The 17,877-nt window shown below is 39.4% G+C and overlaps 1 protein-coding gene across 15 annotated transcripts in view; it reads right to left on the reverse strand.

The window, feature by feature from the left end:
- dtna (dystrobrevin, alpha) overlaps positions 1–17,877 on the reverse strand; it is a 201,165-nt gene that overhangs the window by 106,660 nt on the left and 76,628 nt on the right. For all 15 annotated transcript variants that reach the window (XM_060823522.1, XM_060823546.1, XM_060823517.1 and 12 more), the window contains exon 5: positions 9,779–9,864. In XM_060823522.1, the coding sequence (XP_060679505.1) occupies positions 9,779–9,864 (86 nt within the window). The remainder of the gene's footprint in view (positions 1–9,778; positions 9,865–17,877) is intronic.

A 17,877-nucleotide genomic window follows, 5' to 3' on the forward strand; every position in this document is an offset into this window, starting at 1 on the left:
CAACTTTTTGAAATAAACCCACAGCAAAATCCCTTCCAACTGAAATCAAGCTTAGGGATTATTAGACAGACAGTTAAAGTGTGGGCAAGTCCTTTGCTACTTCATCTACACAAGCACGCAATAAATTTTTAAAAAGCAGAGCAGAGAAAATACACACTATAAATTTCAGGTTTTAGTAAAAGTAGAGTTATGAAAGACCTGGTCACATGAGGCTCAGAGATCAATGTCCAGTAACAGTTTCTTCAATGAGCTGAATGCAAATTTTTTCTTTCTTGCAAAAATGAAGGCTACTTTCCAGCTAGCAGCTTGGACACTGAGATAGAGGGTCTGAGGTAAGCTTCCAACTGCTTTCCCTCTGGAAATCAACTGACCTAGGATCCCAGAATTGTACACAGGGTGATCCCCTTATCCGTGGAATTGTTTTCCGCATTTCACTTACCCACTGTTTACCATGGCCAGAACATATTACAGGGAATGTTCCAGCAACAGGAGGCTGCAGGGAATGTAAGTTTCTCATTGAAATGAATGGGTTCACTCCTATCCGCGATATCAGGCTTCCGTGGTAGGTCCTGGAACGTAACCCTAACAGGTATAGGAGGATGACTTTACTTAAGGAATTCAACCATTCTAATTACGTAGCCATGTGACAAAGCCTGACATGTCAAATGCTGATGGCTCATCTCAGCATGCTAATTAGAAGAATGTTAATCTAAAAGAGTCGCTGCAACACACCAATTAGTTTCAACTGTGAGGTGATAAGCTAACTAAAAACATTATTGCTTATTTTAGCTTAATGTATTTTGATGTTTTCTTTTGTTCTGAAGCATACAGTTTAACTCCTTCATTTCACGTTTAAATGGAATGCCTATACAATGCAGAGGGCTCAGAAGCTTTTGGAAATACAATGAGATCGGCTTTGGCAATCTTATGAATTCAGCAATTTGTCTACTTTCAAAAGAAATAGTATTTAAACAATGAGATATAGAATGCAGTTTTATTTCGGATTTCTCTTCATCACTTTCAAGATGATACATTCAAGATGGTTCCTTTATGTTTCTGGTGATAACCCTCAGCACCTAAACTCCTGCTCCCATGAGCTGGCCAAGCAGTGGTTCTAAGTGGATCTGACAGGAGACTGACAGAAAATTCAAATGATGCCAGAGTTTAAATCTCCTGGTCCTTGTCCTGCTACATGATTTTTCCATCTGTCTTTTATCCCTGCTGCATCAACTTTACATCCATTACATTGCTCTATCTTCACTACAACTGCATCTAATCAACTGAAATAAAAGATTATGGATAGGACGATAAAAATACATATAGATAAATCTATTGTAATGATCAAACTGACAGAAAAGACTGTCACGCTTCACTGGGATAGTGTGCTGGAAATCAAGCTGCACTATTCCCAAAGTCATAAAGTTATACAGTCATAGAGCTTCTACAGCATAGAAATAGACCTTTCAGTCCAGCTTGTCCATGCCGAACAGATATCCTAAATTAATCCAGTCCCATTTGCTAGCATTTGGCCGATATCCCTCAAAACCCTTCCAATTCACACACCCATACAGATCCCATTTAAATGGTGAAATTGTACTAGCCTTCACCAGTTCCTCTGGCAGCTAATTCCATATGCATACCATCCCCTGCATGAAAAAGTTGCCCCTTTAGGTCCTTTTAAATCTTTCTCCTCTCAACTTAAACCCCAGTTTTGAACACCCTCAATCTGGGGAAAAGACCTTAGCTATTCACCCTATCAATGCCCCTCATGATTTTACAAACCTCTAAAAGGTCACCCCTCAGCCTCCGATGCTCCAGGTAAAATAGCCCCAGTCTATTCAGCCTCTCCCTACAGTTCAACACTCCAAACCTTCTTGTAAATTTTTTCTGAACGATTTCAAGTTTCACAACATCCTTCCTATTGCAGGGAGACCAGGACTGCACACAGTATTCCAAAAATGACCTAATCAAAGTCCTGTTCAGCTGCAACATGGTGTCCCATACTCAATGCACTGACCAATAAAGTAAGTCATCATAAAAGTTAAGGAAGTTAAAATATATTCGTAAAATTCCCTAATGAGTTCTGATGAAGGGTTTTTCATCTTTTGCCTTGAAGGGTTTTGCCTTCTGATGAAGGCAAGTTTTTCACAAAAAGGGTGGTGAGTGCTAGAGGAGGTGGTGGAAGCAGACACAATATCAGCATTCAAGAAACTCCTGGACTATACATGAAGAGGAAGGGAATGGAGGAATGCAGATCCTGTAAGAGAAGACAGTTTTAGTATGGAAGGGCAAAATGTGTTGGTGCAGGTTTGGAGGACCAAAAGGGCCTGTTCCTATGCTCTTGTTCTTTGTATGATTTTAACAATGTGAACCTGCAACAATAAAATCTGAATTAATGCCAATATTGAATATTATTCAGTCTATTATGATATACATATTTGAAAGACAGAGATTATAGAAATTGTTCCAAAGGTTGGTAAGAAATATTATTCATAGCAAATAATCTAAATATTTAGCACGAGTGCAAAACTGACATCAGTGAATTAGATATAATACTCAAATGACCAGGTTCCTTTAAAACAAAATAAAAATACCAATGATGTAACATTTTTCAAAGTGTTGCCTCTTTTAACTTAGAATAGAATATTATTTTATAAAACCCAAAAGAACTGTGGTTGCTGTAAATCAGAAACAAAAACAGAGATGACTGGAAAAGCTCAGCAGGTCTGGTAGCATCCATGAAGTGAAATCAGAGCGACTCTTCCTCAGCACTATATTTTGTACTGAGGTCCTGTTTTTAACTATGTGAATGCTTTCCTCAATCGTCTCTACCATCATTCTTACAAACAATCTTCTTACATTTAGCTTAGTTTTATTGTGGAAGTAACAAAGAAACAAACATCTGTTGTTGGTCCACAAACCCAGAAATTCATCTCTTGTTTGAAGCATGACAATACTGTGACATACATGGAGAACATATTTCTGAAGTCAAAGGAGGGATTAGGAGTAGGGATATTTTGTTTGGCTGGAAAAGATAAGAAGTGTAAGAAATGCTGAGTCCGTTGAGCCCATAACATTGGAATGTCAGCAAGTTGGAGTGATGAATGAGGAATTAAGTGTGAGGGAGAATATATGCATTTGTGTTTTAGATATGTTGGAACATGGAGAATACGAGGATCATCATGAAAGCAATGAACTGATTGAGTATGAAGGTGACAGAATAAATGCATGAAGATGTGGTTTATTTCAAAAACTTCAATTAGAGTCATAGAGATGGAAATAGAGCCATAGCACGGAAACAGACCCTTTGTTCCAACTCATCCATGCTGACCAGATATCATAACCTAAACCTAGTCATCCTTGCCAGCAATTGGCCCATATCCCTCTAAACCCTTCCAATTCATATACCCATCCAGATGCCTTTTAAATGTTGTAATTGTACCACTTCCTCTGGCAGCTTATTCCATACAAGTACCACCCTCTGCATGAAAATATTGCCCCTTAGGTCCCTTTTAAATGTTTCCCCTCTCACCCTATATCTGTGCCCTCTAATTCTGGACTCCTCTACTCTAGGGAAAATACTAGATTAGATTAGATTAGATTACTTACAGTGTGGAAACAGGCCCTTCGGCCCAACAAGTCCACACCGACCCGCCGAAGCGCAACCCACCCATACCCCTACATTTACCCCTTACCTAACACTACGGGCAATTTAGCATGGCCAATTCACCTGACCCGCACATCTTTGTGATTGTGGGAGGAAACCGGAGCACCCGGAGGAAACCCACACAGATACGGGGAGAACGTGCAAACTCCACACAGTCAGTCGCCTGAGTCGGGAATTGAACCCGGGTCTTAGGCGCTGTGAGGCAGCAGTGCTAACCACTGTGCCACCGTGCCGCCCAAATTTGTCTACTTTGTCTATTTACCCTATCTATCCCCCTCATGATTTTATAAACCTCTGTCAGGTCACCTCTCAGCCTTAGACACTCCAGGGAAAACAGCCCAGCCAATTCAGCTTCTCCCTAAAACTCAAATTCTCCAACCCTGGCAACATCCTTGTAAATCTTTTCTGAACCCTTTCAGGTTTCACAACATCCTTCTGATAGGAGAGAGACCAGAATTCCACACAATATTCCAAAAATGGTCTAACCAATGTCCTGCACAGCACTGGTTCATTTAATAATAAGTGATAGGCTATTGGTTACTTCCAGTTAGAAACAAAAGCTCAGACATTACTTGTTTATTAACAAAGTATTACACCGAAATGGAAAACTTAGGTAACTTCCTGAACAGCCGCCTGTAGCTTTGCTATTAAAGTGCAATCTCTCTGAGATTCAGAAGGTAAGGAACAATCATTAACTCTGAGTATGCAATAATGTCAACTAGTCAATACACATAGTGATAGGTCTCCATGCTTTGAAGTCTAATAATATGCACTTGGCATCTACAAAGTCTTCTGATGGCAAAGTAAGTAAAGCTTGCTTTTCAAAATTCAGTTGGATTGCCTAATAACTACTTCATTTGCAATGATCGCTGAAAAGGAAGACATATGGCACATTTTAAGACAGGGCAGTTTAGGTCTCCATTTAAGAAGTCCATCAACATGTGTCAATCAAAGTCCATCACTTAAATAGGAGCAAGTGCAATTTTAACAACCTGTTGGCTTGAACAGTGACGATCATAATTCTGATTACTTAAATCTGACAGACAGTTCCAAAAGGGAAGTTAAAGACTTTTCTCTGCATCAAACATGAGCGTCCGCTCTTCTCTGAATCCCACATAAAAAGTTCAGGTCTTGATAAACTTAGCTACCTCTGACCAGCAATTCCCAAAGCTTACCTACATCTAAAATATGGGCAGTCTTGAGACCACAAGATTTGACAGCATTTATCTATTGGCCAATTTGTGTCTAGTTGGTTGGCAGCTTATCAACAAGATGTTAATATAACTTCACGACTAAAATTGGCTGGGCCACCAAGTTTTTTATTTGGTGGTTAAAAGCTATGCTCAAATCTTGAAAACATCTTGGAAGTGGTAAACTTCAATGGAATTTGTAAGCATGGGCCCTTGGATAAGTTTAGAAATTATGCATAAAATAATGCATTCTGATTAATTTTAAGTACTTTCAAACTTCATAATTGATAGCCTAAAAAAGGAAAAAGACAAAAAACTGGCATTTATATTTTCAACAGATCAACACTTTCCTCAAGGTTATCTCAATAATCACTGTTCCACATCTAATCAATCTGCCCCAGTTTCTAAAGCACTGTTTCCACCAGACACATCTCACAGCAATGTTGCATTCCATGAAACAATTAGAATAGCAGGCATAAATATAAAAATGAATAATCATGTAGACAATTCTCTCAGAAAACTTAAAGGACATGTGGCCAGACGGGCTGTTCAGAATGATGGATTTATGAAAAACAGACAATAAAATGAGGCATGCTGGGAAATTGAGTCAAGCCTTGATCAAAGGGACTGTGCTAATCAACCTGCGGCAGAATCCAGACAGGCTGTAGCTACAGACAAACAATATGCAACTGACCCAGTAGTTGCAGATAATACAATATGCACTCGAACTTGAAACTGAATACAACCAAACGCAATGCCATCCCTAAGACAATCGGAACCTCAAGTTGTTTACCAGACACAGGGATGCCTCACATTCTTATTTGGAAAGGGCTACCTGAACTATCTGTCCAAAGACCACCCTGCCATCGACACGTCAATGCCTGGTTGGATCCGATCAATTGGGATGATCAAGCCCTGATCGATCTATTGGAGGATCCTAAAGATCCCCCCAAAGGGTTGGAACAACTACTAAGTATGAGAACTACCACAACACCATCCTCAGGAACAATAACTCGAGACCAACCACTGTGAAGAGAAGACCCCCTGGGACCCATGGAATCATCACCATATGGATCAAGGATAAGATCTAAAGTTGTGGTATATGATCGTCCAGAGTTAAGTTACAGCACAAGATAATTGATTAGATTTATAGAGTAAAGTATTAGTTTATAATGTATTTTGGTTATAGTATTAATTGTGTTAAATAAACAAATGTTGTTGTTTGTTATTATTAAGAGTCGACTCACAGTTTCTTTGCTAGATAGAAAAGTTAAACACACTGTGTGGCAAGTGTAAAAAATTGGCACTTCAAATGGGACATCGATAAGGAGTGATGTTGTCCCTTCGAGATTGAAGCCCGTGGAACTGAATAATCCTTGTGACTTTGCCTGAGCCAGTTGTAAGAGGACAACTGTTCCATGTGAAGGCCAGGAATTCAAGTAAATCGAAGGGAATAGAAAGGCCTAAAGGGAGCTGTTCTTTAAAAGATAAAGCTAATGGGTGTTCACTCCTGATCAAGCAAAAGACTTTCCTTTATCTGTGTGTGTGGGATAGGTAAAGTAAAATACGCAAGTCAATACACACCTGTTGGGATTAGGACCAGAACACAGTGAAAGCTGTACCCTCAGTTTGATCCACCCTCTATTCCCCTTAGTTCAATTGAGAATGATAGAGAAAGGCACCAGAGTGTATGCTTGTCCCATATAGGAAAGGAAGCTAAGGCAACACATTAGAAAGAAAAAGTGGTCCATATCGGCAGAATTTTGTTTTAATGATGAAATGGGACCAGGATGCCATGGATAAAAATATTGCGATGATTTTAGGAAACTTCAAGAGAAGCGGGCTTCCAAATTTGAAAAGGTCACAGCAATGATGTGCTATCTGGAACCATTGTTATGGACGGAGCCAGAAATGAAAACAGTCCATAAAGAATTAAAGGACTCAAAAAGGGAAATCATGGGCTTTAAACTGAAAAATGCAGGCCAGGACCAAAGAAACCAGGCAAACTTACAACATGTGAGGCAATTCCTAACCCAGTGTGAGACAGCACACCCAAGATATCCAGCGCACAGTGTCAGCTAAAGAGGTCGCCGAGAAGGAAGCCAGTCAATTGAGAAATAAACGTGCAGATTACAAGTAGCAGTAAAAGTAATGCACCAGGCAGATAGAGAGAAGAAACAAGCAGCTGCAGATCACACTAAGTGCCACCATGAGATTGAGAAACTAAAAACCCAACTCTCAATCCACAATGGAATAATGTGCACAAATAGAGAAGTTAAAGAGGGAAGAGAAGCACAGGAGATAAACTATGATTAGCGCAGGGAAGATAAACAGCAGTATGTCATGTGCAAAGTGGATTAGGGTCTTCCCCCACCCTTCACGGGGGAGTCAAGTCCTTCAGCATCCCCAGAGACACCTCCTGTTGTAATGAACCCGATTACCATCGACAGATGACTAAGGACATCAATGCCCCAGCAATAACACACACCACCCCACTTACAATGGCAAAACTAGCAGAAATTGCTACAAAATTCCAGATTTTGAGCCATCGGCTGATCTATTTACATTCTTTGAAAGGATCAGACATCAAAACGTTTTCCATGGGTTAGATGAGAGAAACTTATCATATGTCTGAGCAAGTCAGTGCAATCTGCAATCCCAGCCCCACTATATGCAGTGGCTGGAACTCTTGCCAATATGAAAAAGGCAATCATAACAGCAATTGGGCAGAATAAAGGAGACCCCATAGACAGGTTAAACAAGTGTAGGCAAGAGGAGGGGGAACACCCAATTGCTTTTACCAGTCTTTTATGAGTGCACTTTGCGGGAGTCTGCAGAGACATAAACAGGGGTCAGTATTCCAAGGCTGACTCAGCAAAGTGGGCTAGGACTTTAGTTTTCTATGCCACTGAAGACAGCAGGAAGGCTTGCATCAATTTTGATCCCACAGAGCCAATCCACAATGAGGCATGGGCTCTGAGAAGAATATCTCAGGTGTGGGAGAAAGAAGACAATGAACTAAACAAAAATATAACAGAAAAAGGAGGGAAAATGCTTCCTTCCTGAACCTCCAACCAGGGTCCAATGTGGAGAAATGAAGGAAGAGAAGGGAGTTCTTACCAAAGGAACCAGTTCCACCCTGCACACCCATGGGGAGAGATAAAGGGGCACAGGGGGGGAACACTGGCAGCCAGCACAGCTTAACACTGCAGGTGCACAGGACACTATACATGAGAATGTTGAGCCCATGTGCAACTACACTTGGTTGCACATGGGCCACTGGGACCACTGACCACAACAAGACCAAGGGTGATGAAGGGAGTAATTAATTCCTGTTAGAAGGCCCAACTGGCAAGCTCCAGTCCATGCTGTGGACACTAGCCAACCCATGTACCCCCAACTCTCAGCCTACAAGGCATCCACATGATGGTGTCAGGCTTCTGCCCCCCTAGTATAAGTCTACAACACAAAGTGGGATAGTGTAGGTAGACCACTAGTCAATTGCGAGGTAGGAGGGCGCCCATAGAATTTTTTTTGGGATACTCGAGATTCCTGCAATACCCTATGAGGGATTAAGGTGTAGAGAAGCAAGAAAATTGGATTAACATAGTTAGAAGGATAAAGAGTTTAAGGAGTAAGGACAGGAATTAAGGACAGCTTCAGAAGTGCTATCAAACATGAAGATATTAGTAAAATTGGACCTATACAGCATTGAGTATCATACATAGATTGGTGCTTTGAAGAATACATACATTAAGTGATATGCTCAAATCAACACAAAATCTGAAGAAAACACAGAGAATGCTGGCATAACTCAGCAGGTCTGGCAGCATCAGAGAGGAATAAAGTTAACATTGGGTAGTCGTCATACTGCTGTTTTCTCCAACATTCTCGGTGTTTGTTAACTTGCAAACTGTCAGATTTCACAAAACAGAAATGTATGACATGATAAAGTGATGAGGAAGTGAGCTAGAATACATAGGAGAAACTACTTCTAGCAGTCCAAGGATCAAGAGCGAGGAACTGTTAATACTGAATAAGATTAAATCTAAAAGATTCAGAATGAAAGGTCAGAAAAATTACTGATCCATGCCATGCAAATATTAAACAAGTAGGAACCTGCCACAGGATGGTGTGAGGCCCAGCCTGTTACAAATACACAGTTGACTTAGTCTCTTAATCTCTCTCAACTGTCAGGAAATCAGGCTTCCACTTAATTTTATGACCTTCTACACAACATTTTTCACTCCTGCAGGCTCCATAATACTCCCTTACTTTTGTAAAAGGTACTGCATGGATGAAAGTCAGGTATAGATCAAAGACCCAATGATTTTTATCACCCTGTAATGAAGGGAATAAAAAAAAACGGAAATTCAGGATGGGCAGGTCTCCCCTCCACCAGATTATTGCTCATTTGATGAAAACAAATATTTTCCCCATTCTTTTCCGTAATGAGATCTTGCTCCCTGGCCAATTTACAGTTTCTTCTATATCATTAAACAGATTATATAAACTTATATATCTTTCTCCACTAAAAAGCCTTTCAGGTACTGTTAAACAAAGGTAACAACAGGAGTAAGCAATATTTACATAAAACACAAATTAGCCTTTGTCTTGGATATTAAGCTTGGCATTCAGATAACACAGCTGTACAAAAGAGTTGCCCACATAGGATCATCAGAGATTTTTCTGAAGCTGTCTGTAATACCCCTGTATGATGCTTCGCTACATTCCAACAAGGATTAATCTCCAAAAGTATTTTGGATCGTCCAGATACCATGAAATGTATGATTAAAAATGTAAATTTACTTTTTCTTCACATATTTCAAGCTAGAGGTCAAGGCTTGTTAAATTACATAAACATTAAGTGTGGAACAATCACTAGAACATTACAATTGTTAATATGTACAAAGAAACTTACATCTCAGTTTATCCAGTATCTTTCCTCCACATATTGTCGCTAATGCCACTTTCACAGTAAAAACAGATATTTTTCCTTGGCCTTCTCTGAAAAATCAATAATGAAATTTTAAATGATTAAGTCTGCCATCACTAAAAATGTTAGAAGCAAATGAACTAATTCATTTCAGCAAACAAAACTTAGATCTAAATCTTATTTAGTTAATTTTGAACAGCTAAGCAAAAAAAAAGGCTTTTATTGTCAAATTAGAAAATTACTTTTCATACAGTCATTAAGTCATACAGCGCAGAAACAGACTCTTTGGTCCAACTCATCCATGTCAACCAAGTTTCCCAAACTCGTCCTATTTGCCCGCGCTTGGCTCCTACCGCGCTAAATCTTTCCTATTTATGTACATGTCCAAATGTTTTCTTAAGTGTTGTAACTGTACCACTTTTTCTGGCAGTTCATTCCACATGTAAACCACCCTCTATGTGTGAGAGGTGCCCCTCAGGACCTTTTAAATCTTTCTCCTTTCACCTTAAAAATATGGTCTCTAGTTCTGAACTTCGAAACCCTAGGGAAAAGACCTTTTCTATTCACCTTAACTATGCACCTCATTGATTTCTTAAATCTCTATAAAGGTCACCCCAGAATCTCAGAATTAATACAGCATAGGAGACCTTCATACAATTGAATATGCTTCTCTGGTGCATTTCTTTCTTCTGACAGATATTTACAAACTGAAATTTACTGACTTTCAAAAACAAAAATTGAGAAAAAAGACAACTTTCGGTCTGCATCCTGTTCTGTTTGCAAACAAATTTATAGAGCGGCATGTAATTGTTAAAAAAATGTTATTCCAAGATAGTTTAGGAAGCAATCATAGTGGGTAAAATTAACTATTCTATTATGACTTCAGGTTGTGAGCCTGAGCTGAATCAGACTACATGAGTCTTAAAGAAAATGATACACCAAAGTTACAAATATAAAAATGATCCTGTTTGCCGGTGTCTTACTAAATAAAGTAATGCAAGATTAATTCCACTGTTCCGCAACATCCCCCATAATCCATAAATTTATAACTTTGAAATAAATGTTTAAATATTGTATTTTATCTTTAATGAAAAAGAGGATGTTTCTCTGCTTCAACTATTTTGTGCAAATGTTTCCTAACTTTTCTTCAAATTCTAAGCAAATACTTTCTAACCTTAACAGAAACAACTAGAATGAGCACTTACAATATATAATCAAACATTCAGGCCTCAAAGAATTTAAAATTAAATATTGTATGCATGATGTTTTTGGTTCCTTTGGTTCAACAACTTGGAACACAATTAACTGCTCACATTAAACAGAAGATTAGGACTTAGGTGTTAACTAAAAAGATGGTAATTTCATTGCACTAATGCACCATTCTATTCAATAATGTGAGAAAAAAATTGAGATTAAAATAATTAGAGAAAATTGCAGCTTCCTCACATTATTCCTGTTTCTAAATACTGTAGTTGTAATGTTGTTTTTAATATTTAAGCAAGCTGTTTGTAGAATGTGCATTTATCTTTTTGTATACACCTGGTTTTCCTCGTGGAAAAAAGGACCAAGCCTGTTACCTCCCAGTTTCTTGCCAATACCATTGGGCCTCAACCAACACTTCTCGGAGTCCGAAATTTCCTGAGTAATTTCCAAAGACAACATTCACTGCAACATTGAAAGATTTCTACCTTTGAATGGATGTAAAATCTCTCTCCTGGCCAGAAGATTTTGGGGTCAAGGCAGGCATGAACTAGTTTGCTCTAAATAGGTAAATGCTCTTGCCAAGATAAAAAAAAAACAAAGAGATGAATACCCATGAAGCGCTCGTCCACTATTATTGTACAAATTATTCAACAGATTTACATCACATGTGTAATCTCTACTTGAAAGAAAGATTCAAGTGTTTGATAATTTCCTAAGAAAAAGAAATTACTGTAACATTTGGAAATCCAACTGTTTTAGCTTTGCCAATGGTCTTACTGCACGGGAAATCCTGTCTCACTAACTTGATTCAATTCTTTGAAGAAGTAACAAAGAGAATTGATGAGGGCGTAGCAGCAGATGTGATCTAGATGGACTTCACTATGGCATTTGACGAGGTTCCTCATGCTAAACCAGTTAGCAAGGTTAGATCACATGGAGAACTTGCCATTTGGATACAGAACTGGCTTGAAGGTAGAACACAGATAGTAGTGATGGAGATTGGTTTTCAGACTGGAGGCCTGTGACCAGGATCGGTGCTGGGTCAACTTCTTTTCGTCACTTATATAAATGATTTGGATGTGAATATAGGAGGTATAGTTAGTAAGCTTGCTGACGACACCAAAATTGGAGGTATAGTAGACCTCAGAGTACAATGGGATCTTGATCAGATGGGCCAATGAGCCGAGGAGTGGCAGATGGAGTTTAATTTAGATAAACGTGAGGGGCTGCATTTTGGAAAGGCAGGACTCATACACTTAATAGGGAACTGGGAAGTGTTGCTGAACAAAATGACTTTGGAGTGTCTCTTCATTGTTCCCTGAAAGTGGAGTCACATGTAGATAGGATAGTGAAGAAGGTGTTTGGTACGCTTTCCTTTATTGGTCAGAGCATTGAGTATAGGAGTTTGTAGATTATGTTGCGGCTGTATGGGACATTGGTTATGCCACTTTTTGAATAGTGTGCACAATTCTGGTCTCCCTCCTATAGGAAGGATGTTGTGAAATGTGAAATGATTCAGACAAGATTTCCAAGGATGTTGCCTGGGTTGCAGGGTTTAAGCTACAGGGAGAGGCTGAATAAGCTGGGGCTGATTTCCCTGGAGCATCGGAGGCTGACACATAACCTTACAGAAGCTTACAAAACCTCCAGGGGCATGGATAGGGTAAATAGACAAGATCTTTTCCCTGGGAAGGAGGAGTTCAGAACTAGAGGGCATAGATTTAGGGTGAGAGGGGCAAGATTTAGAAGGGGCCAAAGGGGCAACGTTTTCATGCAAAGGGTGACGTGTGTATGGAATGAGCTAAGAGAAAGCCAGGACTGCAGATGCTGGAGATCAGAGGCGAGAGTGTGGTGCTGGAAAAGCACAGCAGGTCAGGCAGCATTGGATGAGCAGGAGATGAAGGGCATGTGCCCAAAACGCTGACGATTCCTGATGAAGGGCTTATGCCTGAAACGTCGATTCTCCTGCTCCTTGGATGCTGCCTGACCTGCTGTACTTTTCCAGCACCACACTCTCAACTACGGAATGAGCTGCCAGAGGAAGTGGTGGTGGCTGGTACAATTAAAACATTTGAAAGGCATCTGGATGGCTAAATGAATAGGCAGGGTTTAGAGGGATATGGGCCAAGTGCTGACAGATGGGACTGGATTAACTTAGCATATCTGGTCGGCATGGATGAGTTGGACCGAAGAGTCTATTTCCATGCTGTACATCTCAATGGCCAATGGAGGGTTAGAATTTTTTGGCAACTTGTTTGTAAAAGTAATTGAAAGAATAAAATATTGCAGGTAATTTAATTAATAATTTTCTAACAATTAACTCCAAATTATTATTTAATTTTTTAGTGATTACATGATAGTCATCAAGATGTCATTAAAATGTTGATTAAATAGAACATCCCAATTATCAATATTCACCAGCCACAGAACCTCACATGCAATGAGTCACTTTAAGAACGAAGATATTTATTAAATAAATGCATGATGTAGTTGTTTTTTATTAATTATTTTAAATAGGACAAATCTTCATTAAATGGAAATATTTGGTGCCATATGGATTTCTTATGAAATTTTCTTTATTTGTGCAAAAGGTTGCCTGCTCATAATCTAAATAGATGACTAAACTCAAGTCAGTTTCCATAAATCTATTCCATGTAAATTTCTATCTAAGTGTGTTTATGCTATTTCATGTTTATGTTTGACTAATCAAGAGCAGAGCTCATGTTTGTCCTCTGGAAGTTGGCTGCTGTGTGGGATTGATCTTTCTAAAAGATTGTTGAAATAAGCTGCAAGACTAATGATTCATTTTTAAATAAATATTCAGATTTGTATGTAACAAATTTAAATACTGTATTACACAAAATCAGGCTTTTAGCAATAAATACAGTAGGAAAAGGTATTACATTCAGACAGCAATTTTAGCAGCACAAAGAATACATGGGGTGACCCAGAAGTCCCAAAGTCTCCCCTCAAATTTCAATCAAGCAGGGGATAATCAGAGCAAGCTCATCCCTGTTAATGGGAGACACAGGATCCATAACAGCTGCTTTTTAAATCAAAGCCAGGATGCTTCAACTACACCAACCACAAGATCTCACTCTTCAAGTCTTGCCAGACGAGCAAGGATGAGGGGAAACACCAACTTCTAATTGAAAGGGTTGGACATGGGCACACCATGCACACATAGAGGGACACAGAGTTAAGAGTTAGATAGAGAGATAGTTAGAGTTAGAGAGAGAGAGAGTGAATATGTGCAAAGGCAGGGATATCACTGTGCCACAAGAGCCCAACCATAAGAACTTATTTTAAATTATTTAGCTTATTTTTCTAATGAATCTGTTCAGAGATGTAATTTCTCATCTCTGAGGCAGGTGGGGCATCAACCTGGGCCTCCCAGTCCAGAGGTAGGAACACTATCATTGTGCCACAAGGGTCCTAGTGTTCTCAGCCCAACCACCTTCAACTTCTTCATCATTAAGGAGGGGTCCATCCAATTAAAATCCTTCCCCAGGACCTTAAACATCTAGGTTTTGTTGAAGTTGTGAAGTTAAGATTACTTGTTGCTTGAGTGCATAGAAAGTCTTTTATTAGTATTTCATGCATAATACTTTGATATAAGATAATAGGTTATTTTTAATACTAAAGCGTTTATCAGATAGAAGATTCATATTTCACACCCACAATTCTGTTTGGAAAGTTGCTGGTAGTGTTGTTTTTATTCACGTGTGGGATGTGGCATCGCTGGCTTGCCCTTTCATAGTTGTCCAGGAGAAGGTGGTGTTGAGCTGCCTTTTTCAACTGCTGCAGCCTATATGCTGTAGGTTGACCCACAATGCCGATAAGGAGGAAATTCCAGGATTTTGAAGAACAGTGAAGGAACGGGAATATATTTCCAAGTCAGGATGGGCAGTGACTTGGAGAGGAACTTAAAGGTGGTGGTGTTCCCATATCTGCTGCCCCCATTCTTCTGGATGAAAGTGGTCATGAAGTTCGAAGGAGCTGTCTAAGCATCTTTGAATTTCTGCAGTGCATCTTGTAAATAGTACACGCTGCTGCTACTGAGCATCGTTAGTGGAGGAAGTAGATGTTTGTGGATGTGGTACCAATCAAGCAGGTTGCTTTGTTCTGGATTGTGTCAAGCTTCTTGAGTGTTGATGGAGCTGCACCCCTCCAGGCAAGTGGGGAGTATTCGATCACAGACCTGACTTGTGCCTTGTGGATGGTGGACATGCTTTGGGAAGTCAGGGGTGAGTTACTTTCTTAGTATTTCCAGTTTTTTACCGGTTACTGTTGTCATTATGTTTATGTAGTGAGCCCTGTTGAGTATCTGGTCAATGGTAACTCCAAGGACGATGGTAGTGGAGGATTCAGTGACAGGAACAGCATTGAATGTCAAGGGGTGATGATTGGATTGTCTATTATTGAAGATGGTCATTGCCTTTCAATTGTGTGGTGCAAATGTTAGTTGCCATTTGTCAACCCAAGCCTGGATATCATCCAGATCTTGTTGCATTTGAACATGGACTGCTTCAGTGTCAGAGCAGTAGTGAATGGTGCTGAACATTGTTTTTCGATAATTGCACATCCCCATTTCTGACGTTATAATGGAGGCAAGGTCATTGATGAAGTAGCTGAAGATGGTTGGGCCTAGGACATTACCCTGGGGAACTCTTGCAGAGATATCCTGGACCTTAGATTACTGACCTCAAACAATCACAATCATTTTCCTATGTGCCGGATGTGACTCTAACCAGCAGAGAGTTTTCTTCTGATAACTATTGATACCAGTTTTGCCACGGCTCCTTGATGTCACAGTCAATTGAACACAGCCTTGATGTTAAGGGCTGTCATTCTCACCTCACCTTTGGAATTCAGCTATTTTGTCTATGTTTGAACCAAGACTGTGAAGAGATCAGCAGTTGAGTGGCCCTGGGCATCACTGAGCAGGTTATTGCTGAGCAGATGATGCTTGATCAACCTTTCATCACTTTTCTCATGATCAAGAATTGACTGATGGGATGGTATTTAGCCAGGTTGGTCCAGCTTTTTGTGTACAGGACACACTTGTGCAATTTTATACATTGTCGGGTAGATGCCAGTGTTGTAACAATATTGGAACTGCTTTGTTAGAGGAACACAAATTCAGTACTGTTGCCAGTGTGTTAATATTTTAAACCCTCTGTGTAAATTAAGATCTTACCAATAATATGGAGTTAGCTACAAAAAAGTAAGAAACAGATTTTTAACTAGGGGTTACAATCTTTTTAACTATTCAAACCAATGAGACCAACCCCTGCAAAATCTTCAAGGCACCGCAGCAAACCAGGAGATATGCAGTTGAATTTCTTTCAATTATCGTCTGATGATAAGTAGTGAGTGCTTATTATTAAATTTTGGACAATATCACCAATGAAACTGTAACATTTGTTCACAAAATATAATTTTTTAAAAATACATTGTTTTCAAGGATTTAACAGTGATTCAAGTCCTGATTTCCACAATAGTCCCTATTGCTCTGGGAATATTGTTAATGAGTGACCCACATTTTGAAAGCCAAGCATAAAACCTGTGCACTTAATGTCTATTCTTGATTAGCTTAAAACTCACATCCAGCTGGTATGATAAATGTATTGGTTAGATATTCAGTCAACACAATCAGTTTCTCTGACAATACACCCTATTGTTATAAAACAGAACATTCTCTGACTCAGAGTTGCTAACAGCATGGGGGATCTGCTTGTTATATATTAACATTCCAATTCTATGCAGGAAGTTGGTGGACAAATATGCAGTTTAGGAGCTGTCAGCCAACAGCAAGAAAACAGTGAAGTCTGTCACCCAGGGCCAGGCCATGGTGGTCTCAATGGTGGTATGTATTTGTCAAGAAGATCCAATTTCCCTTCTAACGCAAGAGGAAAATCAAGAGAAGCAAACTACCTTAACATCTGTTTGCCATGCAGGGCACCAAATTATAATTACATTTGGCCTCTCATGATGACATATGGTAAAAATGGTTCTGACAGCTCAGGACAGCTGCCCTTGCAACCTGTTCAGTTTATCAGGTAAAAAAGTGTAAGCAATATGCTCCTAGCGGTTCCAAGACCAATAGTAACCTGGGTAAATTCAAATTAATTGCTCCAAACTCCCTTTTTTTTCTGCTTGGTGGAGCATGTAAAATAATTCTTTATTTAGGATTGGATAGCTCTTACTCTGACATCCCTCTCCCCTCTCTCATTCACTCTCATCTCTGACAAAAATGCAAGCTGTACATGGATGCCTTTTTCATCAAGTTTGAATCACTCTCACCTTGCCTTTGGAATTCAGCTATTTTGTCTATGTTTGAACCAAGGCTGTGACGAGGTCAAGAGTCTTTGATCACTGTGTCCCTTCATTTTACTATCCAATTGGGCTAAGTTGCCTCTAAGACTCGACTCTGCCCTAACCTTGTGTTTGCAATTTTCTCTAACAAAAATTTCTTATCTCCTATATGGCTTGCTAATCTTGTCTTGTTCAAAAGTCCTTTCTCCTATTCATTCAAACCAAATGGTTGAACAGGCCATGCAACATTCTTTCCTGGTCCCCAACTTAGCTGATATTATAGCTGGCTCTCTTCAGATGCTGTCATAATTATTCTCCTCAAATAATCAATCTTCAACCCCACATTGCATGAAAACTGTTTATTCTCCAACCTACTTTTCTTTTCTAAAGCAACTGAATATTCAATTGCCTCCCAGATTAACGAATATCTTTCCTGAGATTCAATATTAAATCTCCCAAATCAGGTTTCTGTCACTGCTATTCTACCAAAGAAAAGATCAGAGACTGCACTCTTCTGCCTCCACTCTTATCCATTTAGTAATAACCAGAGACTTAATCACAAC

The sequence above is a fragment of the Hemiscyllium ocellatum genome, chromosome 4, assembly GCF_020745735.1.
Source record: "Hemiscyllium ocellatum isolate sHemOce1 chromosome 4, sHemOce1.pat.X.cur, whole genome shotgun sequence".
Lineage (NCBI taxonomy): Eukaryota > Metazoa > Chordata > Chondrichthyes > Orectolobiformes > Hemiscylliidae > Hemiscyllium > Hemiscyllium ocellatum.